At 47.3% G+C, this 27,227-nt stretch overlaps 2 protein-coding genes and 1 non-coding gene across 4 annotated transcripts in view; 2 read left to right on the top strand and 1 right to left on the bottom strand.

Annotated features, from left to right (window-relative positions):
• The first annotated feature begins 1,530 nt into the window (after nucleotides 1–1,530).
• The window catches only part of LOC126541784 (uncharacterized), a 140,850-nt gene continuing 115,153 nt past the window's right edge, over nucleotides 1,531–27,227 (top strand). Inside the window, exons 1-4 of one of the 2 annotated variants that reach the window (XM_050188713.3) lie at nucleotides 1,536–2,255; nucleotides 2,735–2,967; nucleotides 5,051–5,290; nucleotides 5,395–5,638. In XM_050188713.3, coding sequence (XP_050044670.2) covers nucleotides 1,701–2,255; nucleotides 2,735–2,967; nucleotides 5,051–5,290; nucleotides 5,395–5,512 — 1,146 coding nt within the window. In that variant the 5' untranslated portion in view covers nucleotides 1,536–1,700 and the 3' untranslated portion in view covers nucleotides 5,513–5,638. Of the gene's footprint in view, nucleotides 2,256–2,734; nucleotides 2,968–5,050; nucleotides 5,291–5,394; nucleotides 5,639–27,227 lie in introns of those variants that run through there. The other variant, XM_072286254.1, reaches the window with a different exon arrangement.
• LOC126541775 (arylsulfatase B-like) overlaps nucleotides 15,668–27,227 on the bottom strand; it is a 23,797-nt gene continuing 12,237 nt past the window's right edge. The window contains exons 5-8 of the mRNA XM_055077045.1: nucleotides 24,935–25,058; nucleotides 23,061–23,354; nucleotides 16,939–17,378; nucleotides 15,668–15,808 (exon numbers count right to left, since the gene is read on the bottom strand). Of these exons, the coding sequence (XP_054933020.1) occupies nucleotides 15,668–15,808; nucleotides 16,939–17,378; nucleotides 23,061–23,354; nucleotides 24,935–25,058 (999 nt within the window). The remainder of the gene's footprint in view (nucleotides 15,809–16,938; nucleotides 17,379–23,060; nucleotides 23,355–24,934; nucleotides 25,059–27,227) is intronic.
• The window catches only part of TRNAP-CGG (transfer RNA proline (anticodon CGG)), a 73-nt gene continuing 58 nt past the window's right edge, over nucleotides 27,213–27,227 (top strand). Inside the window, exon 1 of the tRNA in view lies at nucleotides 27,213–27,227. This exon is cut by the window's right edge and continues 58 nt beyond it. This is a non-coding gene — a tRNA (tRNA-Pro).

The following is a 27,227-nucleotide window of genomic DNA, read 5'->3' as shown; positions in this document are numbered from 1 at the left end:
TACGCTAGTTACTTCCCAAAACAAGTTACAAAAATATTGCTTCGGAGTTCTTCCAAATCTTTGTTCACAATATCAAGCTGTAACTTCTAGTTGGCTGAAGTTTTATTTGTCATTTCCAATAACGACGTTCAAAAGATCCTCATCTTTTGGTGCTGAGACAGAGTTGCCTGCGCTATTTTCAACGCCAGCGGTGCGTGTGGTCCGCGGAGCGTCCAGCGCGCCGGCAGGGCCAGTAGCGTCCAGCAGCGTCCAAGTCGGTAGCGTCTATAGAGCCTACATGCTTTAGCGTCCGGCGCACCGCGGACGGCTGTTCGACCCAGACGTGCAATAAAGATCTGTCTGTGACAGGAAACTATTGCGTCATATGGACCATTGCACAGTATGGCGTGGTGCGGTGGGATGTGCCGTCGCGCACATGCACTACACCCATTTTAAGATTGTGGCTAGTATCATCTCCAACCAATCTGCGTTGCCGGTAGCCATTTCATGCTTACATCTACTGTCGATTACGGGAGAGATTTTTGCATTTCGCCCCCACCGAAATGTGGTTGTCGCGGCCGGGATTTGATCCCGCGACCTAGTGCTTAGCAGTGCAACACCATAACCGCTAACGACCGTGGCGGGTGAGCTTCTATCGACAAGGGCGAGGAGGAAAAAAGTTATCATTTAAAGGGTTCAACATCATCAAGGAAAACCTTCCTAATTTTCACACGAAGGTGGACACCTGCACCGTGATGTTGGTGGAAGAAAGTGGACGTTTCGGGACACCATTCCGGGGCAAATTATTTGTTACGATTCTTTTGGTTGATTGTTTGATGGGGCTCTAATTCCCAAGCGACACCTGTAGGTTTAAGCGTCCGCAAGGGTGAGGACAACCCCCCCTACACACACACACACCGCACGCACACGCAAAAAATGGGGAGGGGGGCGAACTTGGACTTTCTGTAGCCTTTCTTTCGGTTTTGATCTATGCTGTCATTATTATTGTAATTTATGCCATCATCATGTTTTAATCGCACGATGCATGGGCAGGACTGAAGTGCAGCGTGTGAACCGTAGGTTTCCAAATAAGGACGTTCTAACTTATATTTCAGCGGCTGGAGGCCCCGGTCTCGGGCTTCACCTTAAAAACCACTTGCAATGCTGCCATATACATTCCATTCGTACCCAGCGGACTAGCGACTTAAAGTCGTTTCTTAGGCCACGCAAGCGAAATGTGATTGACGTGGTGTGTGATTTCATTCAGGCAACAAAATTTAACCATGAAAATTATTACTTTCTTAGTCTTGATCTATAATTTGTCAAAATTCCTTCTATTTAAGTTGTTAAATGAATTTTCTTTTATTTGTTTTACACGTAATCGGGACCATTAAGCATACCTCACTTCTGATCAATTCCACACTGCTCTCTTCACCTCCGTATTCAGAAATGAAACTTAACTTGAAGCTCATGCTCGACTTGATATAAATGGCGCCTGGTGCGAACGCGCTGAAGACGCTCATTGCGTTTCTTTTGGTGCGTTGACGACAGGCGTCGTTTGAATCAAGTCAAGCATAGGCTTCAAATTAAGATGCATTTCTGATACGGGGGTTAGTCGCACTTTTACGTTTTCAAGATCATTTGTTTCTGAAGTCATTGCCTGCGCGCGAAAGCACCCGATTATTGGCCCATGCACCCTCGATTGTGGGTGCCTGCCACGAATGATCGTCAAAGCGTGCCCACCAGCCAGGCGCGTGCCACGCGCGAGCGGCAAAGAATACCGAGAAAGAAGCTTCGCCATGCGAGTCGCGTTCGAACGGCGTCTCAGACCTTCGTCGACCGAGCTGTCCCCTCTCCGGGACGCTCGCTCCTCGTCGGTTGCCTCATCCCTGCAGGACGCGACGTCCATCAAGACGGCGTCGTCCGACGGCAGCGGCGTTCAGCTCGCCGCAGGGCCCACGGACTCCGCCGTCGGCGACCGGCCCCGGCGCTCGTTCCTGCAGCTCTCGCTGGCTGCCACGGCAGGAATTTTCGCACTGTTGGCCACCGCGACCTTCGCCTTCAGCGTGCTGTTGGCCGGCGCGTCCGCCTTCCTGGAAGACGAAACGGGCACCGCCAGCACACTCGACGCCGGCGACCATGCCGTCGTCGTGAGCGGCGAGCGGGAGGTTGGGCCTGCCCCGAAACCGCAGATCAAGTATAGCTTCGAGGACGAGCCCGTCCACTGGGGAGAGAGTGGGGGCGAAGAACTCGATCTCGGCGCTAATCCGGAAAAGGTGATGGTGCGTTTGGTGCTCCGGGGCCGTTGGCACCATATGCGTCGCGCTATAACGGAAAGTCTATATACGCGCACCAGATAAGGAGAACGCACTGATGCGTTGCTCTCGCTCGTGTTCTGGTGCCTGTACGAGATGTCCATTCTCTACAACAGAATTAGCTAGACCAGTTTGTGACCTTTATACAACTCAGTAAACATTTAGTATTGTTTTGATTGACCGGTATAGTCCTAGCGTCGAAAAGCAAGGTCTATAACCATAAACGTGCGCACATGCAGAGAGTAACCATGTATAGGCTTAGTGGAAGGGGGGGGGAAGGGGGGAATGTGGTGACCGTAGCTCTAGGCAGCGCTCCCCGCCTCTCGGTGCCCTAACCGCCTCACGTTAGCTGTACGCTGAAAAGCTACCGAGCATCGTCGCTGAAAGCACCAGTTCGTGATTACAGCCATAATTCGTGATAATTAACATGGTCTCTGCAGCCAGATCCTCGGTGCGGCCAGTTCCGGTTTTCCTTCTGCAGCGAGCGTAAGGGTGGTGCGTACTTTGATCCGACGCTGGCCTCTTGTCTACCAGTCTCGGCCGAAATTGTCTACGTGTGCAACCGGAGCCCCAATCGGTTCTCTTCGCTGCACGAGTGCCGTCGCCGCTGTGTGGAGGCCGGACGGCCGGATAGGCGGTGCATGGCGACGCCGAAGTTCTCGCACTGCAGCAGGTGAAACATCCTTGGAAGTAGTTTAGCACGCGTAACGCCTACATGCACTTGCTGAAGTGGCTCCAGAACACGTTCGGTCGAAACTGCGTTTCGGTGCGAGAGACTAGAAAATTTCGAAGGCGCTCGTGTTAAGCATTTCGAAGAGGCTCACACTATATAGCGGTAAAGAACCAAATTTTAATGCGAAAGCATTCTGCCAGACTGGAGCGGGACACCAGCGGTATCTCGCTAAAGGTCCGAAGCGAAACTTTAGCATGTCTTACTCTATTGCCATCGCGCGAAAGGACGCGGACGTACGACACGAGTGATGGCTGGCTGGTTGCCTTGCACACTCTTTGGCACAATATAAATAACTAGCCACGCACTGCCGACCGTCATCATCTGCAGCTCAACAGAACCCACTCGGACGCGATGAAACGTACCATAAAGTCGAAAAGGAGACATAACAATAAGAAAGAAAACTCCTGTAATCGAGAGTAGATGCAAGCATGAAATGGCTATCGGCAAAGCAGATGGGTTGGAGATGATACTAGCCACAATCTTAAATGATTATGGGGTTTTGCGTGCCGAAACTACTGATTATGAAGCATGCCGTAGCGGAGGACTCCGGAAATTTTCACCGCCTGGGGTTCTTTAACGTGCACCTAGATCTAAGTACAAGGGTGTTTTCGCACCAATCGAAATGCGGCCGCCGTGGCCTGGATTCGATCCCGCGACCTCGTGCTCAGCAGCCCAACACCTTAGCCACTGAGCAACCACGGCGGGTGCTAGCCACAATCTTAAGATCAGTGTAGTGCACGTTCGCAACGGCACACCCCTCCACACTACACCGTATCACGCCATACTGTGCACTGGTCCACATGGACGCATTAGGTTCCTGTCACAGACAGAGCCTCATTGCACGTATATCGTCTTGGTCAAACAGTCATCCGCGGTGCTCCGGACGCTACTAGGTATCCTACATGCAAGCTGCTTGCATGTAGGCTTCCTACACGCTACCAGCTTGGAAGCTGCGGGCACTGGCGGCGCTGCCGGCGCGCCGAACGCTCCGCGAAACTCACGCACCGCTGGCGTTGAAGAGAGCGCAGGTAACTCTGCCTCCGCGACAAAAGATGACTGTCAAGTATCTATTGCCCTGCATCTGCCTTTTGAACGTTGCTATTTGAAATGAGAAAAAAACTTCAGCGTACTAGAAGTCATAGCTTGAGTGATATTGTGAACAAACATTTGGAAGAACTCGAAAGCAATACTCTTGTAACTTGTTTGGGAAGTTACTAGCGTATGTAATATGGTCTTGACTGGTTGCCCGGATGATCTTGTTCTCAGCGTGGCCGGATGTTCTCCTTTGGGTGCCCGGATAACGGCTCTGGCTTTTGGCTCAAAGTCACTTGAAGGTCACCGGCAACGGGAGCTAAAAACATCTCATGCTTAAATTGATGCCGTAATGAAATTAACACACGAGTAAGAAGCTTCGCACACTGTGGGATGCACATTGATGCGTCACCAGAATATGCGTTCTCCATGGCGGATTTAGATTCAGTCATGATCAGCAACTCAGTTGCAGGACTGTGGTCACGTGATGCTAGCGTCAATAGTTTGTTTCTTTTAAACGTCCTCGGTGACGTGGAATCAAATTGTTCCACGGTGTTAAAAGTTTTTCTGTAACGAATTACCTAGGTGGCGTATAGTAACGATTTCGTACAACAGGTGGCCTAGCACCTCATTTTGGAGCGAGTAGCGCATGCCGCACTTTGTCACATTGCCTCCGAAATCTTGGGCACCGCTTCACTGCTCTGCACTATAGTCTCTCTGTATATGGCTCCCGTAGCCAGGAACGCTAACATCCGGTAGCATCAGGGTGGTAGGGGAAAGTTTGAGCAGGTGTGGGGAAATACATCTGCCTTTCCGACTGACAGAAAGGTCCGTTGAAAAGCAAGTGTTTGCAGGTTGCCACGACAGTGGCAACATACGACAGTCAGTGTGGCTTATTAGAATGAGGGGGAGCAGGGGGTATCAGGGGGGGGGGGGGGTTGAGAATGGAGGAGTTTGAAGCACAATCATTGCCATAAATTGTTCTGTGCAGGGAGTTAACGAGCAGCATGTGGTTCTCGAACGGCACCAAATGCGAGGAGTGGCGCTTCCCGCAGGGCCTGTGCCCGGCCCGGGGCAGTTCGGTCTTCGCGAGCGCTCGTCAGTGCCACGAAAGCTGCCTGCGGCCGCGGGACAAGCTGCAGTGCTGCCACAAGCCCAAGCCGCACGTCTGCGCTTTCGGGCAGCTCAAGTACCCGTATTTCGCCGCGGTCGGGTACGACGGGTGCTTCAGGTGAGTCACATCTGCATGGACGCACCCGAAGGTTGGCGGACCGCTACGCCGAAAATGCGCTTCGTGGAGCTATAGCTTCAGCGCGTGGACTCTGTGTTTCGCAGGTGCCTCGAGGCGACCGCGAGTACGCTTTTGGGCTACCAGTGCTTAATCGGTGCTAACCAATTCGACACGATAGACGCATGCAACAGCACCTGCGTCGACCACGGCAACCACGAGTGAAGAAGTCGACGAATGCGGTGAATTCACTTTGTCCGCGTGTTCAACATTTTTTTCTCTCCTCGTGGACGTACCTCGTTGTTTGCACGATGAGAAGCAGGTTTAATAAACAATTTTTTGTTGCATAAACGGCCTCTGCATACTCGGTGCTCGAGTAGAGTTGCAGGATATAGCTACGTTCTTGCATGGAGGGTACACGGCACAGGAGCAGAAGCTACACCCAGTTAAAGAGAGAAAATGATGCGAACGTGCGCCCAAAGTTTTGGAAGACCTACAACCCCGTAGGAGATCACCAGCTGTGGGACAACAAAAACGCAGGCTATGGAACCAGCAGCGCTGACACCATGGTCCCATCACTCAGGCGGGATGCGACGGCAGCCGAAAATCCGCGGAATCTGCATTCTGAAGGTAACATGGACGGCCCAAAGGAAGCCAGCGAGGCCGCCTGCGGCTCGGGCGCTAGGAGCCAGGCATAGGGCGTTCCAGGCCCCATTTTATCCGTGATCAAAGAGCAGGCCAAGTCAATGCTCGCAACTAAGGAGCTTCAAGACAAGAGTTCAAGGGTTAGAAGTCTTCCGGAATGACACCATCTTCGAAATTCAGGATATCCAGCACACATGCAGAGAAGCCTGGACCGGCCGCCCCAAGTTGCGTTGACGGCTAGCAAGGAGCTCGCCAACGCTCCTTCGACGCGTCGCATCGACTCTCGTGTGCCCTGGGATGCGCCCGAGTCAAAGACGTGGACTCTGAAACCCAAGCCACGGCGGCACAAAGACGGGTCGTTGATGACAGGGGTGTGCGGCCGCGTGAGAGCCAAAAGTGCGGGTGTCGGCAGCGAACTCAGTCGGGGCGTCGTTGCCAAGCCTACTACGATTGCTAGTCTTTCGCACAAGGGGGACACAGCGACCGCCATCTCGGAGAGTGACAAGCAGGACAGCGGGTTTAATTCCAACTACCGGGACCGCGATTCGCGCGAGGCCACACTCTCGCCCAAAGACGAGTTGCTGGCGTTGCTGGACATCATCGGCGAGCTGCAGCGTGCGGCTCCAGGAGCGCCTGCGCGAGATGGAGAAGCCGGAGGGTTTGGACTTGGTTTTACGAGGCGGTGCCAGTAGCTGCAGCGACGTGCTGGAGTTCCACGAAAAGGAACTCCAGGCGCGGTTCAGCGAGATGGAGTTCGAGCGAACCAAGCACAGGCTGCAGGTGCACCAGCTGCAAGCGACCATCCACTGCATGGAAGGCGAGCGGATCCCCTGCGAAGAGGAGCTGCAGGCCTCGCACTCCGATAGGAAGGAGCTCGAGAAGAGGAAGGTGCTGCACATCGGTCCGATGCAGCCTTTCACTAATTCATTAGTATTTCGTGGGGATCTTTGTACAAACAGACGGGGCCTACGGTATCCTATGGTCCCACCGAGAAACAATAGTTTGTAAATCAACCTTTGTATTTATTTAACGTTGAGAACGTTGTGAAGTGTGCAAGGATTACATAAATTTAAATAGTATATTGCTGTTTTTAACGTCCCGAAACTGCGCTGAAGTCTATAAGGAAGGCCGCGCGGCCTCGGCTTTAACTTTAACTTTTAACTGATTTCGGTCTCAAATTTCTCAAATTTCAATTTTCATTAGGGAATGTCATAATCATCGGACACTTTACAACAGCGAAGCTGTATACGTTTACCCTCCAAGGAAATTTTCGTGTTGTAAGCAAAAAAAGAGAAAGCGCCCCATACGTGGGCCGATCCCAGAGATAGTGCAATACCGGCCCGACCCGCGGTGGAGCTGACGCAGGCGTTAAGCACTCCCCGTTCGTGGGCCGATCCCAAAGATGGCGTCATGCCGGGCCGACCCGCGGCGGTGGTGAAGAAGGCGGCAAGCACTCCCCATACGTGGGCCAATCCCGAAGATAGTGCAATGCCGGGCCGCCATTCAGCATTTATTCGGCAATAGCTCAAAAAACCTCCAGTATTGCTGAATCCAACTTATATTGTACGTGGAAGTTGTGAAGAAGTTGGAGATATTCTTGACGACGACGATGGGCCAGAAGGTTGAGAGTAAAGAAGAGGGCTCACAAAATTATATTAACTTAGATAATTGATTACTCATATCGGTAACAGTAGACACTTTATATCCCAGTTCAAGATACTTATTTCATTTCATCCTAATCTATAAAAAAGTTTCTTCACCACCCGATTCACGGCCGATCCCCCAAAGTGGGTTGCGCCATTTCACTGTGTGTGCGTGTGTGTGTGTGCGTGTGTGCGTGTGTGTGCGATATCTAACGCACAAACACACCCACCCACACCCACCCCCACACACACGCACTATATATATGTAGATATATATAATGCACCCGCCGTGATGGCTTTGGAACTGTGGCGTTGCGCTGCCAAGCACGAGGACGCGGGATCAAATTACGGTCGCGGCAGCCGCATTTCGATGGGGGCGAAATCCAAAAGCGTCCGCGTGCCGTGCATTGGGTGCAAGTTAAAGAAGCCGAGATTGTCAAAATTAATTCTGAGTCACCCACTGCGGTGTGCCTTATAACGAGATCGTAGTTTTGGCAGGTGAGACGATAAAATTTTATTTTAGATTATATAATCAGCAATAGGAGGCCAGTTTTGAACGGTTGCCAAATAGCCGCGATGCCGAATAGTTTCGGCAAGTTCCGCACGTCGATTACATTTCCATTGACGCTCAAATTCAACTGGGCACTGAAAACTGATTTCAGGACTGCTAAGTAGACGAGAATTTAGATAAAACATACAGTGGGCGTCGTGCCTGCGGCGCACGTGAACCGGCCATAAAACCAAGCCTAAACAAATCTGTCGAGACTGTTTGTAGCATAGCAAGTCATGAGCATCTTTTTTGTGTATCTTGATTCAGCAGCTATTTCAGGCGGCCGCTCATATCTATAGACTACTCGGACCAGGCACTTACGTCATCTTCTCGTAAAGCCGTGTCCCTGCGATCGCCGGTATGGTCGGATCGTAGCAAATGAATGGAATCTAAGGGAAGACATCAGCACAGAATGACCTTCGTGATTGTCGACGGTGTGTGGTTTCTACACGCTGGTCACAGGCCCAATTGCCCTCTAGAATGTACAGAAGACAGTAAAACAAGTACACTGCTGCATTGAGGAGTGATAGATTTATTCAAGGGATTCAGAAATGATTTTATGCGTTCAGTAATCAGCTATACACATTAGGAACCACATGACAAATTTGCATTCGTCAGGGCTAATGTAAGTGTGTAGTGTTGCTGTGAACGAATACACCAACGGACACGAACTATAAACTATTATAGATAAACTGACTATTATGGAAGTATGCATCAGTGACGTGAAACGGCCGATGAGGTCGTAGTTACAGCGCATGCACGAACTGAAATGGTTGACGACAGTGACAGTATGGTGTAACATAATAAGCACGTGAATGTGACGTCTACTATAAAAAGGTGGCAGTTAACAGTTGTTCTCTGCTTCTCGTGAATTGATAGATGCTGTTACTTCGCATCGAACTAAGTATACTTGTTATACACGCCACATAGGCATAGCGCCAATGCCATAAGCAATTTATTTACAAAGAACGCGCTATGACGGCAACAGCATGCGACAAAACGTTCGTGAACGTGTTGGACAAGTTCGCAGTTGTATACGAGGTACTTTGACAACGTTAACCTTGAGGAGCTACTGGCGATGGTTGCCGTGAAGTGTGGGAAAAATATTTCTGCCTCACGCTTTACTCCTCTCTCTCTAATGACTTCCATATTCATTTAAAACCACACTAACCACACTCAAACCACATTAAGCTTAGCTGCCTGTATAGCTTCCCGACTGTATGTAACAGTGGTTGAGGCCAAACTGGACGCTATGCGAAACGTGTCAGTGGGGGGGGGGGGGGGGGGGGATGGGAGTGACCGATGTGAGATCATTGGGAACCTACAAAATTAAAGCACAGGCTGCACAGAGAGGATTTCGTAGGAATTAAAGGAACGATAAAGAAAAATAAGTTGTGTGTTATTAACAAATTGCGATCTCTAAAAACACACACACACAAACACACACAAAAAGCCAATGTTACCACGATAGGAGGCGCTGTTCTTCGGAGAACAAGCAAGGACATGGGTGACGACGCTGCCTATAAGTTCTCGCAGCAGCTCATCGTGGCGTCACTGATTTTGATGATGCATGCTAGGTCCTATAGCTAATTTTCTTTTCACCTTCATAAATGGACGACATTGTATTATAAGCAAGCCAAATGCCGAGTAGTAAGTTTCGAGAGCTTACACTGCACCACAGGGGCCAGCCGAAGTGCGACCAAATAATTTCGAGATCCACGATGTCAGGCCGACGTTAACGCCTCTGGGCTTTTGGCGTGACGTGAAACAAAAATGAAACTGAAGTTTGAATTTTCTTACTTTTCCAACTGTAACCAACCACTTACCGCAAAATTAACACAAATGATGACTTGAAGAAATACTTTACCAGTGTAGACTAATTTAGTGTTTCTATACAGTGCCCCTTTAAGTATGCCGCACCGCTGGAAAACGGTTTAGATAGCAATTTCACGTTCGGTCTCGGATTATGTTCGCAGTACGCGAAATGGCACATGATATATTGATAAAATCAAACTTTCAAGATTATCGTTTCTCCTCTCCACGAAGGAATGTTCTACAGGCACCGTTACTCCCTTCTGGAATAGTTTTTCTTCATTCCTGATATTCTTTCTTGGGGTATCTCATCTCTTAGACATGAATGTTTACTTAGCCGTCCAGGAATTTCTGTTTGTTTCAAGTAAACTTCCACGAGAAAGTATCTGTACATTGCTATTTCATTTGTCTTTTGATTTTCTCACAAATGTTGCAATGCCTTTCAGACAGAATTGAATATATTTTTAACTCCATCTTATTCTTGGCCCATCTCTCACAGTGCATGTGTGCGTGCCACATTTAAAGGGAAACTAAACTGCACCAATTCCTGCTGTGGCTGTCGCCGTTGCTGGTCGTTTTATTAGACACAGTCGGAACGTTGTGCGCTGGGGCACGTTTATACCGATAATGATGTGGTTCGACGAATGACCAGGCGCGCAGCGCATCTGTTCTTTGCTGGGGTGGAATGCATTGTAAGGCTATGCCGCCTATGCTCGGCGGCTTTTTTTCACCGCTCTTTGGTCATCCCTTGCCCTTGCGCCAATAAACCTTAAGTTTTATCATCATCGGCGGCTTTGCTTGAAGAATTTGCTAGCAAGAACAGTTTTCACCACGAAACTACCTCGATGATTGCAGGTCAAACGTCGAGCGGACGTAGCCTTGCGTGAACAAAAAAGGAAAAAAAAAAGGAAGATACTGTTAAAGAATTGAACCCTGGTCCACAGACAGCAGAACTTCTGAAAGAACTGTTAGAAGGGCAACACAAACTTACCGCTGAAGTGGCGGCACTTAGGACTCAGCAAAGCACGATGGAAAAGTTAATGTCAGATATGGCGTCACGTTTCGACGAAATCAATAAACAAGGTGCTCGCGTTGCATCCCTTGAACATTCGGTGAATCTTCTGCATAAAAAAATCATTGACCTAGAGGACCGGAGCAGGCGGTCAAATTTGATTGTTTTCGGGGTACAAGAAGGCAGTGACGAAACTGTTACTGATTTGAAGCAAAAAGCCTTGAGGGACATCTTTTTACAGAAACTTAATGTTACCTGCAACTCGGTAGGGAGAATTCATCGGTTGGGCAAACCTAGCAAAAATAGGCCAGTTATAATATATTTTCAAGATTATAACGAGAAACAGGAAGTATTGAAAAACGCATACAAGCTTAAAGGATCGAGAACGTCAGTTCAAAGCGATTTTTCTCCGGACACGCGCAGAAAGCGGAAACTTTTGTGGGAGAGTGCAAAAAGCGAGAAAGAACTGGGCAAGAAAGTAAAACTTATCAATGATAAGCTACGAGTGGATGGAAAATTGTTTATGTGGGACGAAAACACTAACTCCAGAATAGAATTAAATACTCGTCAAAGCTCATCCGCCCCCCAATGAATTAGTTCGACTACTAAGAAACTACGGGTTTTAAAGATAAACGCGCGCAGCGTAGTGAACAAAAGTGCCCTGCTTGAGGCTACCCTTTTAAATTACGATCCACATGTTGTTGTGATTACTGAGACTTGGCTGAGCGATGACATTGATAGCACAAGCGTTTTTCCACCTTCTTATCAAGTATTTCGACGTGACAGGCCTTCCAGAGGAGGCGGTGTAGCTGTACTAGTCAAACATAGCATACCTGCTTTTCTACTTCGGCAGATTGAAAATCACGAAAGTATCAGCCTAAACTTTCGCTGTTGGGGACGATCCTTTTTATTATTCGCGGTTTATCGCGCACCTCAGTCACCTACGCAGTTCCTAAATGACCTTTATGCGCATATGTCGACTTTTTCTCAGGATAAAATACTTCTCGTTGGTGACTTCAATCTGCCTGGCGTTAACTGGGATTATTCTGCTTACAGTTACGATCAGAATGTCGATTACTTGATTGATATTATGCTAACTAATAACTTGCAACAAATTGTGACACAGCCGACGCGCTTACAAGAAGATAGTGAAACTATGCTTGATCTCATTTTTATTAGTCGCTCTATTGAAAATTTTGTCACCTCTGTAGAAAAAGGTATTTCGGATCATGAACTTGTATACTTTTCGTGTCCCATGGACCGTTGCGATATTGCCCTTGATAAAACAGTGATTGTAAAGGATTTTTCCCGTGCCAGAGATGAAAGTGTTTTGGACTACTTAGATCACAGGCTGAGTGAATTTGATGGGAATGACGTCGTGGTGCTCTGGAATAAGTTCAAAGAAATGTGCCATTTCTGTCTCGATAACTTTATTCCAAACAAAGTTAAAAAGAAGTCCAAACGTAATCCGTGGATTACACGAAAAGTACTGCAACTTAAACGAAAACTAAAAAGGCTAAGGCAACGGCATGCACTTTGCACTGAGATCCAGAACATTCAAGAGGCCTTGAATCAGGCTGTATTCAAGGCTAAGCAACGGTATTTTCAATATACCCTGCCTAGCTTTATGCGCAGTGCACCAGGAAAATTCTGGAACCATCTGGCTAGCACAAAGAAACCCATTGACTGCATTGTACACAATGGTGTAACGGTTACTGAGAAGCGATGTATAGCAGAACATTATAATCAATTTTTTCACAGCGTATTTTCAAGTGCCCCGAACCATGTACCCTTCAGCCGTACCCCTTGTTATGTTGATCCTGCTGTTATATCGACGAGCGGTGTGGTTTCTATGCTGTTAAACTTAAAAACGAAATCATCACCAGGACCGGATAACATCCCAAATGCCTTTTTGTGCCGCTATGCAGAAATGGTTGCACGTTTTCTAGTGCGCATTTTTGGTGTATCTTTATCTTCAGCCGCCCTTCCCAGAGATTGGCGATCGGCTCGGGTTGTACCGGTGCTTAAGAAAGGCGAAGCGACATTAATAACGAACTATCGACCGATTTCCCTTACTTCATCTTGCTGCAAACTATTGGAACATATTATAGCTAACCAGATAAAAGAATTCTTAAGTGACAACAGCATCCTCACACCGGTACAGCATGGCTTTAGGAAGGGGTTTTCCACCGTCACTCAGTTAGCTTCAGTCATCCACAGCTTTGCTAGCATTCTTGATAAACCTGGTCAGATTGATGTTGTATTTCTGGATTACAGAAAAGCATTTGATCTTGTTTGTCACCATAAGCTAATTGAGAAGCTCGAAATAATAAAACTGCCACCATACTTAATTAGCTGGATTTCTGCATACTTAACTAAGCGCACACAATTCGTCAGCATAAGCGACTGCTCTTCAGATGAAGTGCCAGTTACTTCCGGTGTTCCTCAAGGAAGCGTGCTTGGCCCTTTGTTATTTTTAATATATATTAATGATATTGTAGAAGTAATCGCTCAACCCGTTCAATTAAGATTGTTTGCTGATGATTGTGTTTTATTTAATGAAATTAAATGCCACGAAGACCAAGTCCTCTTAAATTCTACCCTTCAGAGCATTAATTCCTGGTGCCAGCAGTGGAACATGGAGCTCAACATTAATAAAACAGTTTCTATGAGAATTACTAAAAAAAAGTACCCTTTACTGTTTACTTACGATCTTGCATCTCAACCCTTATCCGAAGTCGAGGAATATAGGTACCTGGGGGTTATCATAACGCACGATCTTTCCTGGAATAAACATATCTCTACTACATGTGCTTCAGCTTTAAGAAAACTTGGTCTGCTCAGGCATAAATTAAAAATGGCACCTCCAGAAACCAAGCTGTTGGCTTACAACACCATTATAAGGCCTACACTAGAATATGCGGCAATTGTTTGGGACCCGCACACGAAACGCAACATCGATGCATTAGAAAAAATTCAGCGAAAAGCTGTGCGCTTTATATTTTCTAAATACCGTCCAACAGACTCTCCCTCAAACTTAATGAAAATGAATAATATACAAACACTAAAATTGCGGAGGAAGATTGAAAGGATTAAGTTCCTCTATCTGCTTCAGAATAATCGGCTATCTCTTAATCCGCAGCAATACATACAACCACTAACAGGGCGATTAACAAGGCACCGGCACGCCAAGTCATTAACTCCGCATTTTGCCAGGACCAACACCTTTAAATATTCCTTGTTTCCTCGCACAATAAACGAATGGAATAACTTGCCCATATCGCTTCTTATTGACACAGACAGCATTGAATGCGTTGAAAGCTGAACATGCGACAGTTGAAAAGTGTTGTTTGCTCCTTTTTATCTTGTTTTGTTGCAGTGTTTTTGAAATTGTTTAAATTTTTTTTTTACTGTTACTGTTTTTTTTTTTACTCTTACTGTTTTGCTACTCATGTATTCTTGCATTTCCTTGTTGTTCTCTTTTTCTGTATTTCTGCCCCTCCTGCAAGGGCCACTACAAGGCCTGCAGTATTTTCTAAATAAATAAATAAATAAATAAAAAGCGTATCACAAGTACGTAGCTGCTTTGCTTGCGCACCTCGCTGTAGCAAACACACTTGTCAGTGCGAAATATTTTCTGACGACTCGTCAAACGCAGAGCATGCGTTTCTCTGAGCTGGCTGAGAACAGATTGCCGAACCATTTCGTGCTTAACCAGCCTGTTTGCCATATCTTGCTATAGGAAACGCAATTGTCGGCACAGAACGCACAGTAATTAAAGAAAAAAAAAACCAGCCGAAAGAGGCGCACGCAGGAAACGTACAAGACTGGAAACTTTGCTGCCACCACTCGCGCAGCTGTCTAATGCGGAAAACTTCAGCTCAAGGTGCCTGTAACTGGCTGTGCAAGTAAACAAACAAGGTTTCTATGTGCGTCTTTTTTGGCTGTTTTTTTAATGCAATGCACCAACTAGCCCAACAACGTGTTTTACGCACAGTAAGCACTTTTGTGCTGGCCTACGACAAACTGTGAAATTTTTTTCGCATCTACTGGGTATTTTTTCTGCACGTCTTGTTTGTCAAACACAGTTTTCGACGCGACGTCTATTCTAAAGGCTGTTCAAAGAGAGAGTAAACATTACACCATGTACGCACACTACGTAAATGAGGTAACCACGCACCCGTTCGCGCTATCTGTGCAATTTCATTCATTGCGGACAAAATCAAATGACGTGAAGAGTGTTGCTATTGCCTAGGAGTCAAGGTTCGTCTCACTCGAAGAGGTCAGAAGCGCGCTTCTGTTGCCCTCCAGGCACACGAGCGCCCATTGCAGGCTCATCGGTATATAGGCTGTGAAAGCAGGTGAACGTGCGAGCGATCAAATACCGTGCCAATGTCTGACGCTGTGGTGCATTTTCGAAGGAGGCGCAGAGAACATGCGGAACGTTCTTTTTAATCCAGTGTCCGAGGCACTTTCGGTCCGTCTGTGTCCTCTGTCCGCGGCCGACCTCTGACCTTTCTTTCAATAAAAAAATATTTCTCTCTCTCTCTCATTGTATCCCACACACGTTGCTCCATGCTCACCTACATATGGGTTTGGAAACAATGTCACATGTCGCTAGCGGATTCGCTTGCACGCCTTCTGTTCGACACGAAGTTGTGATGGGCCCTGTACGCGAGGCTTGATGCACGGGTCCATCATCACTATGCAGTGGGGGTCTACATGGAGGCGACGTTCACCCAAGGCGCCCAGGTGCCGTTGTGGTACTGTGGGTAGGACCTCGGGTCTGCGGGCTTGTTGCGTGGCGCCACCGACGTGAATGCATAGCTCGCGAGCTTCCGAATTAGCACGGACAGCAGCTGCAATGAGTGAAGCCCACCAGGCCGGTTGTATTAAACCAAGTTGTGCAAACACTGACAACGCCGGACGCACATACAATGAAAGCGTTTTCTTTAGTCTGTGCCGAGAGGTCCTCGGTCCTTCGATCAAGATTTATGCGCCCCCTAAGAGCGATATGTAATTTCTGTCCCGAACAAAGTTTCACGAGCGCTCACCTTCCCAATACTTCGATGATGGTTTGCTGCAACCGTGGGCACTAATGATGATGCAATACAGCTTACTTGGCGAAATATCTTGGCGTATGCAGCAATCAAGGAACGCAGAACACAATGTCCCATCGTCAACACTTAAATACCTGTGTTATTTTCCTATCTTGTTCGCAATGACCTATTGCGAAATGTTAGTGGGGGTTCACTCTTTCGGAGTGAATCAGATATTTGCGTGTCATGTATACGTATACAAATTATATTTTTCCTTATTAGTCGTTTTTTTGACAAGCCAATTGCATGCGTCGCTCAAGGGAAGAAACGTGTTCTTTGTAAAATGCGGTCCACTGTTAAAGAAAGAGATAATTAGAGTTGAGCACAATATAAGTTATGCAATTCAACTTTTCCGAAAGGAAGTGACTTGTATGAATTGTTAGACAAGCACACATGTAAATTCTTATTTTGCTGGCGTTCGGTACGCGCCGTAAACACTTCGGTGAGGTAAATAAAAAAAAAGGCACTCGCAAGTTACTACTTCGGTTGCAAAAACGGTCTTGGCTTTAGCTCTTGATGCGTAATATTCGCAAAAGTTAGTGAAAGTGTGCAAGAAAGTATTTTTCATTTGCTGCAATGTTCTCCTCAGTTTTCACAAATTTCTAAGAAACTTGAGAAGCCACTGAGGGTATTTGTGTACTTAGTTGCAAAACTTGTGCAAGATAATTTGTCGCAAGCTATACGAATGCGTGGTCGTCAGTACTGAGTTATCTTTGCGAATGAACGCTAACCACGTCGCTCTTCCAAGTTCAATTTTGCGATAAGACGATAGGATTTGTTTTTGTAACGGGACTCAAATGTGTGTGGTGTGCTTGTTTTCCGTCTACCCGACGCCAACGTGCGCACATTAGAAGGGGCATGACGACACACATACAACTGCCGCTCATTACCTCTCGGTTGTCAGGTGCCAGATTGTGCATCTCGCAAGGGTCCTTGGACAGGTCGAACAGGTAGGGTGGATCGCCGCCCACGAAGTTGGAGCTCTCCTGCGGGCCGCAGGTGAGCGTGGCCCTCTGGCGCCACTGGCTGGGAAAGAGGAAGGCGCCCGTGTTGTAGAAGTCCCGCAAGACGCGCGCCGCCTTCGACTCGGCCATCAGGCGGTCCAAGTCCGCGTAGGGCCGAGAGCTGCCGGGCGTCAGGAACCGCTGGTCGTAGATTCCATCCGCCGAGACTCCCAGCACCAGCTTGTAGTCGCGGTAGCGCAGTGCCGCCGTGTCGCCCACGGGGTCGATGTTGTACAGCAACTCGACCCTCGGGGAGGGCAGGTCGGCGCACAGTTGCAGCCACATGTCACGGCCGTCGAGGCGCCTCATTTTTGACGGGTCTCCGCCTGGGCGAGATTGCGCAAGCGGCGCGGCTCTGCATGTTTGGACGTCGCGCAGCCGCGCGAATGGCGTAAGCCCTACAATTGCCGTAGTGCGAAGAGCTATGAGAACCGATAGCGACTCCTGCTTGTTTGTTTGTTCACTTGTACAGCTAGTTATAGGCACCTTGAACTGGAGTTTTCCCATATTTGACAGCTGCGCGAGTGGTGGAAACAAAGTGGCAGGGACGCCATAAACATTCACCGTGATTCCTCCGATGGCTTAACACGTGACAAAAGTGTCCGAGATGTGAAAATATCGAAGTGCGCATGCTCTGCATACACCTGCACATGTTTTCGATCGAGATGAGGGGCCGCATTCACAAATATTTTCGCCCGATAGTGATCTGTGTCACTGGCTGGCTGCCTTCGCTAATACTATACTGCACCAGGATTAATTGGCTGGAGATCGCTGTTACGAAGAATGCTAGCGTAGGAGCTTTTCGTTAATACAGACCCGGAAGCGCAAACATTTGCGAGCTCAAGCTCGGTAAAGCTCAGCTCGTAAAACTTGGAGAAGCGATGAGGCGCATAGGTCCTTGTGGCTTGGAATGGCGTCGCACTTTTTTTTTTTTCGCATCCCTAACGCCCGGTGTCGGCGACGCTGAGGGGATGAATGAAAAAGTCGTAGCGCTTTTTGGCTGGTGCAAGGTGCCTATACAATGTACTAAAACCAAGATTTAGTAACTTCCACTAGCTTGTGCAAATATATGTCCTACAGGATAGTGGCTAGCTGGGCTTGTTGGTACGAAGACATACTTCAGCAAACAGCGCAAGAAGGGAACACAGAAAAGGGGCACACGACACAGGCGCTGATTTCCAACAAATATGTTTATTGCGCGAGCGCGGTATTTATAAGCAGAGAAGCATGAGTGAAAACGGCGGGATTAACATGAAAAGAATGAGTTGAGGTTGCAGGTGGGCGGAGATGTGTTAAATTTGCAGATACGAGAGTTCCTTGTCTAATAACGGGATGGATGGTGAGCTCATGCATGATGGACCATGTTGGAGGATGGCAAATGCCTCGATAATTTCACGCGTGCGCTGGCCAGCGTACTTTTGAATGACAACAATGACTTTTCTAAAATTGGGGATGCATTCACACGACCTGCTATGCAGAGCAATATTGCTGCTATATTTTATGTTGTTGGCGTGCTCCCGGAGGTGGTCATTGAGGCAGTGCCTCATGTGTTCTACGTAGGAGCGCACGCACTTCAAGGGTATTTCATAAACGACCCCAGTGATGCATCTGGTGAGGGGCACCTGATGGTTCTAGCCGCAACTTTCTTTTTTTTTTAGAGAGGGGGGTGGGGTGGGCTGTCGTCTCGGTTGACCCTTCCGCATAAGGCGTTCAGCTTTCCTGGGGCTGAAAAAACAACCGAAACACCCGCCCTTCCTGCAGCCTTCTTCAATCTATTGGACACATTGTGCACATAGGGAATGACAGCCATTTCCGAAGTATTGATTTCGGTTTTGTGTGTCTTCTTTCTTTGGTGCATTTCCGCTAACATGTCTTCCGCTAGCTGTACCAGGAGGACGCCCGCAAAACTAGCCCGCTAGAGTCGCTGTACCTGGCCTTCAAAGGCCATTTCATTCTCGTTTATGCACGATCTTTGCTGCGCATTACGGAAGGTGGCTTTAGCGATTCACCTCCTCACTAACCACTAACCTTCAGTGAGCCCACGAAAAAGGCAAGATGCTTTTTGCTGAGTGGGGTGCTTACCTCCAGCATACATGTTATTTCTTGAACAATAGGAGAAAATCCAGAAAACGCAAGGCGTTATCCTCCGGTAGCTTCTTTGTGAGCGTGAGACCTTTCGTAGTACCTGCAAAGCTCTTGTAGACGACTTGTACCACTGAAACAAGATCGTGTTCAGTTACCTCAATGAAGACAAGGTAGTCGTCGACGTACCAGAACACCTACTTGGCGTGGGCCGTTGCGAGGTCCTTTTCGATGCCAGGGTCGTAGCGGGATAGCAACAGGTCACTAAGTGCAGGTGCAAGGCATGAGCCAATGCGCGCTCCTTCGTTTTGTAGGGACATCTTTCCCGCAAGCAGGACCACTGTGGAGCGCAGGTACAGCTCTAGCAAGTCAAGAAATCTGTCCACGCTTGTTCCGCACTCGTTTCGGAAGCGCACGTCCGCGTATGTCCCAATGCTTTCGTTTACGACTTCAAGGAGTGGTGAGTGGGGCAACGAGTAATAAAGATCCTTTACATAGATGGGGAAGGCTAACATCCCGCCTGTGCTGGGGGAGCTCAAGTACTCCGATACAGCTGCTAAGCTGCGTACTAATAAAGGGTCGTTCATTTCGAATAGGCCAATGCATTTCTGCAGGAAACCAAAAGGCGGCTTCTGCCAAGCACCTCGTTCAGACAAAATTGCTTTGAACGAGCAGTAAGGATCGCGCGTTTTTGCTTAGAAAAAGGCTTCAAGGTTCTGTCCACCTTTATTTTTGATCGCTGCAACAGGCTTTTCTAGTCCGGCTTTTTCGCAGATCATCATTGCTTCTTTCTTCGCCCTACTTGGAAGCTGCCCTTCAACTTCATGAAAATGGGCTCTAATGGCTGCCTCAGACTTTTCCTTGTAAACGTCCACAGGCATGACGGCGACGTCGCCTTCCTTGTCGGATACAAATAGCTTCAGCTGTGCCTTCCTGAGGATAATAGCCAGTTGCGTGGGTTTAACACGTCAATCTATTTTGGATCGACGTGAAAAGTCACCGTCATCTAAAAGCACGGTGACCAGTGCACGCGTGAAATTATCGAGACGTTTGCTATCATCCAACGTGGTCCTTCATGCATCAGCTCACCATCCATCCAGTTATTAGTCAAGGAAATCTTGTGTCTGCAAATTTAACACATCTCCAACCACCTGCAACCTCAAGTTATTCTTCTCGTGTTTATCACACCGTTTACTTTTTCACTCATGCTTCTCTGCCCATATATTCCGCGCTCGCGCAATAAACCTATTTGTTTGAAGTCAGCGCCAGTTTCGTGTGCCCCTTTCCTGCGCACCGTTTTTGCGCTGTTTGCTGAAAGTATGCTTGCACAATAAGCGTTTAAACTACTCCGAGTGATGATTTAGAGAGAAGTGTGGAACATTTCAGATCTTTTTCTGTAACAATAACGACAACAACCAACGAGAATGTCATGGCGCGAGCTCTCCACAAAGTGATCGCGCAAGGGTGTTCTGGCAAATTTCAGGGCATTTCATAACCTCGAGTGTCCTGCTGCTGTAGTAAGAAAAAAAAAATTCCGTTTACGAAAAGCGGTCGTAAGCAGCGAACTTCTGTTGGTAGCGTTTGTCGGCAGACCGTGAGAGCATTCCATGCTGAAAGTTCAGAGCTATATGGCATGTACCAGTGCGCGAAGAACTGCTTATGGTAGCCTTTGCCCAGCTTTTGTTAATATCCAGTCAGACCAAGGCTACACCACTCAACAAATGTGAGGGCCAAAAGTAACTTTTCTGGCAGCTGCACAGACCGCAATTTAAACCACCACTAGAACTGCTGAATGGTTTCAGATCGCTGAAACTATTCGCTTTCTATTCCCCTTTCTCTTACCCCCAGTGCAGAACAGCAAACCGGACGCTCGCCTGGTTGACCCTCCGTGCCTTTCCTTTCCTTTCTCTTCTCTCCTCTTACGGATTAATGGTAGGAATGGGAGTAATGGTAATGTTGACAGCACTTCACCGCCCATAGCGGTGCTGCAACAACATTGAAATCGGTTGCTAGGCTGGTTATTTCATATACGAAATGCCAAGGACGTCACAGCTCACGTCGCAAGCTGGCATCGCCGCGGCAGCTTGCGCAACAGTAATCTTTACCGGGAAACGTGTGCGCGGAGGGCGACGTGCTTCGTATAGCTATCACGTGCACCTTATCATCAACTAATTGAAACGTATGCAGTTCTGTATGTTGTATGCGTGATTCCAAGGAATGTATGCACTGTTCGCTTCACTTTGCTTAATGCTTGTAGCCTCTGCCTCGCGGGGCTATGAGTCATTGCATTTTTTGCTTGCTTACGGGGATATGAGCCATTGATGATGATAGTTTTCTGTCGATGGATGCGAAAGAATGCCAGGATCCTAGCCATATACAGCTTCATTGTTTAAAAAAGACGTGTATACGTACAGACAATCACAGAAGCTTGCGGACCACGGGATCTCAGGAAACGTTCAATTTCTGAGCAGGTTGTAATAGTAGTCAGTAAAACCGAACATCACAATTTTCTTCAGATATACTGGTAGGTAGAGGCTGTAAATGCGGATGCTAGGCTGCGTTGTGAGGATGCGCAGATATTGAGCTTTTTCTCATATCTTGTGTTCTGTAAAATATTGTGGTTGACAGTACATAGATGCAGAAGGGGTAGCGAAACGGGTCGTAGCTCTGTTTCTTATCTTCGATGACATGAAAGGCTGTTAGAGTTTAGATAGCAGGTACTAGGCATGTTCTGAAGGTTTCTTCATCGCATGGACGTTTGTACGTCATTGAGTAAAAAAAAAACATGTCATGCTAAAGATTACTTAAGAAAGGAAACGGCTCACTGCAGCGGCTCTGTGGCTATGGCGTTTTGCTGCTGAGCACTAGGACGCGGGTTCGGTTCTCGTCCTCGGCGGCAACATTTCGATGGAGGCGAATTGCAAAAATGCTCGTGTACTTATTAGATACAAGTGCATTTTAAGAAACCAAAGGTGGTGAAATTTGGCCCGGAGCCTTCCAATACAGCGTCCCCACAGCCGACTTTGCATTTTTCTTACGTTAATTTCCACAATTCTTAAATGTATACATGATACGGACAGAAAACGCAGCAGCTTTCATAGTTAGAATGAAACAAAAGTGCCTCCGTCTGCAGACTAAAAACAATGCGAGTCGTGCTATGTCAAGAAGTCGGCCCGCCAAACTTTGGCCACATTATGACGAGTTGTGTCAGTGAAGAGCAGAATACAGCAGAAAACACTGAACGACGTCGCTGGCGCCAATGTTACTGGGTCTAAATAACCTTGAGCGACGCGTGCTCTTGATGTGCCGCACTGTGAGCAAATATTCGTCAAGGTTGAAAAATGAAAAGCGAGATTAACACACCGAACAAAAGCATCTGTTAGCAGGCTCCCTACCATCCGTTGTTGTTCAGTCGAAACATACTACGAAAGCGCATGTGCGATTCAATTATGGACATTGCGCCAATAATGCCGTCTTGGCGTTGGTAACGACGCATGTGGGCGTGTACCTTTATCACCTGCTCCACAAAACAGATCCCATGCTTCCACTTCATTTTTTTTGTGTGTTTGCCGCCACCAATGGTTCATGTAGTGCATTGTGTTTGGTGACAAGTATGTTTTTCTCATGCTGTGACTATAATCTGATTGCTGCTCCAGCACACCATAGAAGTCTAAGCTCGGCCACGGTGTTATGTTGAGCAGCCCTGAGTCACACCAAAGCGTAGTTTACACGAAGACAATGGCAACAAAATAATCGAGAGCTGGGGGAGCTGGTACATTTAGGGAAGCTTGTAACTGCGCACAAAGGACAAAGGAAGATGGAAGACACAACGCGGGCACTGTGTCATGATTGTCACCACCCTTTGTCCTTTGCGTGGTGTTACAAGTTTTCCAAGAGGACAGTGACGAAGAGTTGAAAACAAGTACCGGCGGCTCGGTAGAGCGTGGGAAGCCAGTCAACGATGTGCATGAGCTGGTGCGAGACCCTGCGATTACGGGTGACTAGGGGCGACCAGAGGAAAGCGGCTGCCCGCGTGGCCCCTTCCCACAGGGTGCCCTTGGCGCCCCGTAGCGGCCAGTTGAAGCCACGGCTGGCGTGTCGTCCCCAGGGCAAGCCTCCGTTGTCGCTGCTGAACACTATAACCGAGTTGTCCAGCATGCGCTCCTGATGCAGAGCTTCGAGGACGTCGCCCACGGACTGGTCCATCGCGTCCACCATCCCTGCACAGATTGTTCCGCGCTGACCAATGAGAGTCGTGCGAGTTTGGGGGATGTAGAGAGGTATAAATACTTTAATACAGTTAAAACTCGATCTAACGAAACCAGATTTTATCAAGCTCCCGATCTAACGAAGAAATTTCCGTTCCCCGGCAAGCACCCATAAGGTTCTACGGTGTCATCAACCCAAATTAACGAAACTAGCTTGCATTAAGCGCGATTTAACGAAGCTTCTCTAGAAATAAATGAGTAATAAAAGATGTGATTTGTTTCTAATTTTGACGCAGACGGGCTTTTCTTCGAGCGTGCGCTCTAACGCTGTCGCGTTAATACATCTAGCCACCCTATTTGAGGCTCTAGCTTTATTTTGACGAGGCTGCACGCCGCGCCCATGCGCGGAACAACAGACTCAGCAGTCGCTAGCATTCTTTATGTATACCAGGGGCGGCAGTAGCTGGGCCGCCCTCGCGGACTTTTTACACGCGCAGGCGTGGGTCAGCGGCAAATACAATGCCGCGGTACCTTTTGGATGTCGCTACATTATAATTTTAAATTTCGAAGGACCGAGAAATCCCTTACTCAATTTTCCGAACTTCCCAATTTAACGAAATAATTCGAGCTTGGTCATCACTTCGTTAAATCAAGTTTCAACTGTAAATGTTGTAGGTGCTTGCATATGGCCACGCGCATTGCGTGCTACTCCAAATGACAAGGAGGTGTTACATAAAATGACCCTGAGTGAGATATAAGTAACTTCATTTGCTCCTTGATTAAATGGTGTGATCCCAAAGTCACGGTACGATCGTCTCCCTCATTAAGGACAGTTCGATTTGTGATTGAAAACACAAACGTGTGCACTAGGCACGTAACACGAGATGGGATACTGTAAGTCTTCCGCGACAGCTAATGTACCATGCCGTCTTAGTCGAAGGTCGGTGAATCTTTGCCCGCGAAAGCGCAAACGCTTTAATACTACATATTGTGTCTTTTAACGCTCATGGCGCCCTATAAACGTACATATATTGAAAACATGAGTACTCCTCTTCGTTACACAGAGTCTTAAAGTACCGTGTTTGCTGCAGGAGCTCTCGCGCGGACGGAACCATGGTCACCGACGTCATGGCATGACTGTGCAAAATGTTGACATTGTGCCAGAGGCATGCCCTGGTGCAGTGAAATCGTCCCAGATACCGACGTCAATCAGATATTACTTTCTAGGCTTAAGTATGAGAGCAGAGTTAGCATTGCTGTTAGTAAGTAAGCAGCGCTTTAATACTCAAGTGAGCTTTATACGTATATGTGTTCTTTGTTGTGGTAGAAGGAAAAATCACTGCAAAGTGTACACGCAGTTGAACTTTTTTTTCAATCAAGCAAAGCAGCTACGGAAAACTGAGTTCTTGAAATACTCGTGCGATACGCGTTGTGGATGCTCGCTTGAATAAATGTATAATAAGGAATCTCCGACAACTTCTTTTGGAAATATATATTAAAAAAAAGACCGAAAGGTGCCCTTACCATAAGGACTATAAACCCTGGTTGCAGGTTTTTTAGCAGTATGTACACTCGATTAACGCACGTCTTACCTGCGTATATCGTTCGATTCTTTTCCCCAATGTACGGGAATTTGTCGACGTTCTCGCTTGGCGCCTGGAGTTCTACTGGTGAGCCTCCATGAGGTGCTTGGTAACAGAGGGAGAGGAAGAACGGCTGGTGAAAGCAAGAATAGCATTTCACTATTTCTGAAGCAGTAGCATAGCATTTGCGCTTTACAAAGTAGAAGATTGAGACATCGTTGAGGAAAGAAAAGCTAAGGGGCCCTTTGGTTGCCATCCAAGGTGTTGTCGTCGTCGTTACTACCAACACCCCCATTCACCCTTCATTCCCTATTCACCCCCTTCAACGCTTCGGTGAAGGCACTACCGTGTTTTGTGCGACGTTTGGCGTGGGTCATGTGGGTAGCAACCTCGAAATGTTTTTTTCTTTCTTGAAATGCTTGAGGCCAATAAACGACTTGTGCATGTAATTCGAGCTGGTGATTGAATTCTTTTTATGAAGAAATGTAGTACGACTGACTTTACAATATTCAAATATTTATTTGCTCTGTAATTATGATGACTAATCATAAAATGCACAGTCATTCTACTACCTCAATTTGCTTTCAGGGGAGTATACAGCACCCTGGCATAAAATTGCATATGTTTCACACATGTGTCGACAACCGATCATAATTCGTGACTGAAGGGGCTAATAGCCCACCTGTTATCCATCCTACGCATTACATGGCCTGCAGTGCTCAGCTCCATTTCTTTTTCTCAATATCAATTAGAATATCGACCTGTTTGCTGTCTGATCTACACCGCTCTATTCGTGTCTCAACATTACGCCTAAGATTTTTCGTTGCATCGCTTTTTGCGTGATCCTTAATTTGTTCTAGAGCTTCTTTGTTAATCTCCAAGTTTCTGTCCCATATTTTAGCACCGGTAGAATGCAGTGATTGAATAATTTTTCTTTCAACGACAGTGGTAAGCTCCCAGCCAGAATTTGGCAATGCCTGCTGTATGCACTCCAAACTACTTCTACCATGTAAATTTCTTGCTCTTGATCAGGTTTCCATGTGAGTAATTGACCTAGATAAAGGGAAAACACGGGGAAGGTGGGAGATGGAAATTCAAGACGATGAGCAAAACGAGAACAAGGTAAAAGCGGGAGCCAACGTTTCGACAAGTGGACTTGCCTTTTTCTAGGCGACAAGACCGTATGCCGCATTGGAAAAGACAAGTCCACTTATCGAAACGTTGGCTTCCGCTTTTACCTTGTTCTCGTCTTACTCATGACCTAGAGAAACTTACTTCTGCACACACTCTAGAGGCTGAATGGCCGTGATGAATGTTTGTGCTTTGCCAGGTACTGAACATTACATTTGACTTCGCTATATTAATCTTCAACCATGCTCTTACATTTTCTACGTTAAGGTCCTCCATCATTTGTTGCACATCACCCGCAGTGTTACCGAAGAGGACAATGTCATCTGCAAACCGAAGGCTGTTGAAATATTCGCCCGTGATGCTCACTCATAAGCATTCCCAGTCTAATAGCTTGAATACTTCTTGTAAACACACAGTGAATAGCATTAAACGAGAAGAAACGGGGCTAACCGAGAGGCCCGATTTTCGTTAGTCATAACATAAGAAGCCAACAGACACTGACACCAAGGACAACATAGGGGAAATTACTTGTGCTTAATAAATGAAATAACGAAACAATAAATTAATGGAGAGGAAAGTGGATGAAAGAACAACTTGCCGTAGGTGGGGAACGATCCCACAACCTTCCCATTTCGCGTGCGATGCTCTACCAATTGAGCTACCGCGGCATTTTCCCTTTTGCTTTCTTCGAGGCTACAAGGCCATATGTCGCATTGGAAAAGATAAGTCCACTTATCGAAACGTTGGCTTCGGCTTTTACCTTGTTTTCGTCTTGCTCATGACGACGGTTGCCAATTTATCGTTTCTTTATTTCATTTATTAAGGACAAGTAATTTCCCCAATGTTGTCCTTGGTGTCAGTGTTTGTTGGCTTCTTATGATATGACTAATGAAAATCGGGCCCCTCGGTTAATCCCCTTTCTTCTCGTTTATTACATAACGAGGGTCTCGAATCCGGCAACATTGATGCCTTCAGCTATCATGTGTGAGTTTATTGACCGGTTGCCTTCACCCAAAAAGATCACGTTCTCGTGACGCCTGCGGCAGAAAGGATGTTACGCATTCGCCGCCAAGGTCTTCGAGTGATGGTGCTGGCTAACACTCCCAGGGTTCTACTAGGAAACATAAATGCCCAAGAAAGTGGATGGGGAAACGGCACCGCGGTAGCTCAA

Source organism: Dermacentor andersoni, chromosome 2 (genome assembly GCF_023375885.2).
Source record: "Dermacentor andersoni chromosome 2, qqDerAnde1_hic_scaffold, whole genome shotgun sequence".
NCBI classification, from domain to species: domain Eukaryota; kingdom Metazoa; phylum Arthropoda; class Arachnida; order Ixodida; family Ixodidae; genus Dermacentor; species Dermacentor andersoni.
Note: the sequence above shows the minus strand (reverse complement) of the source record. Positions and strands in the feature narration are given on the sequence as shown.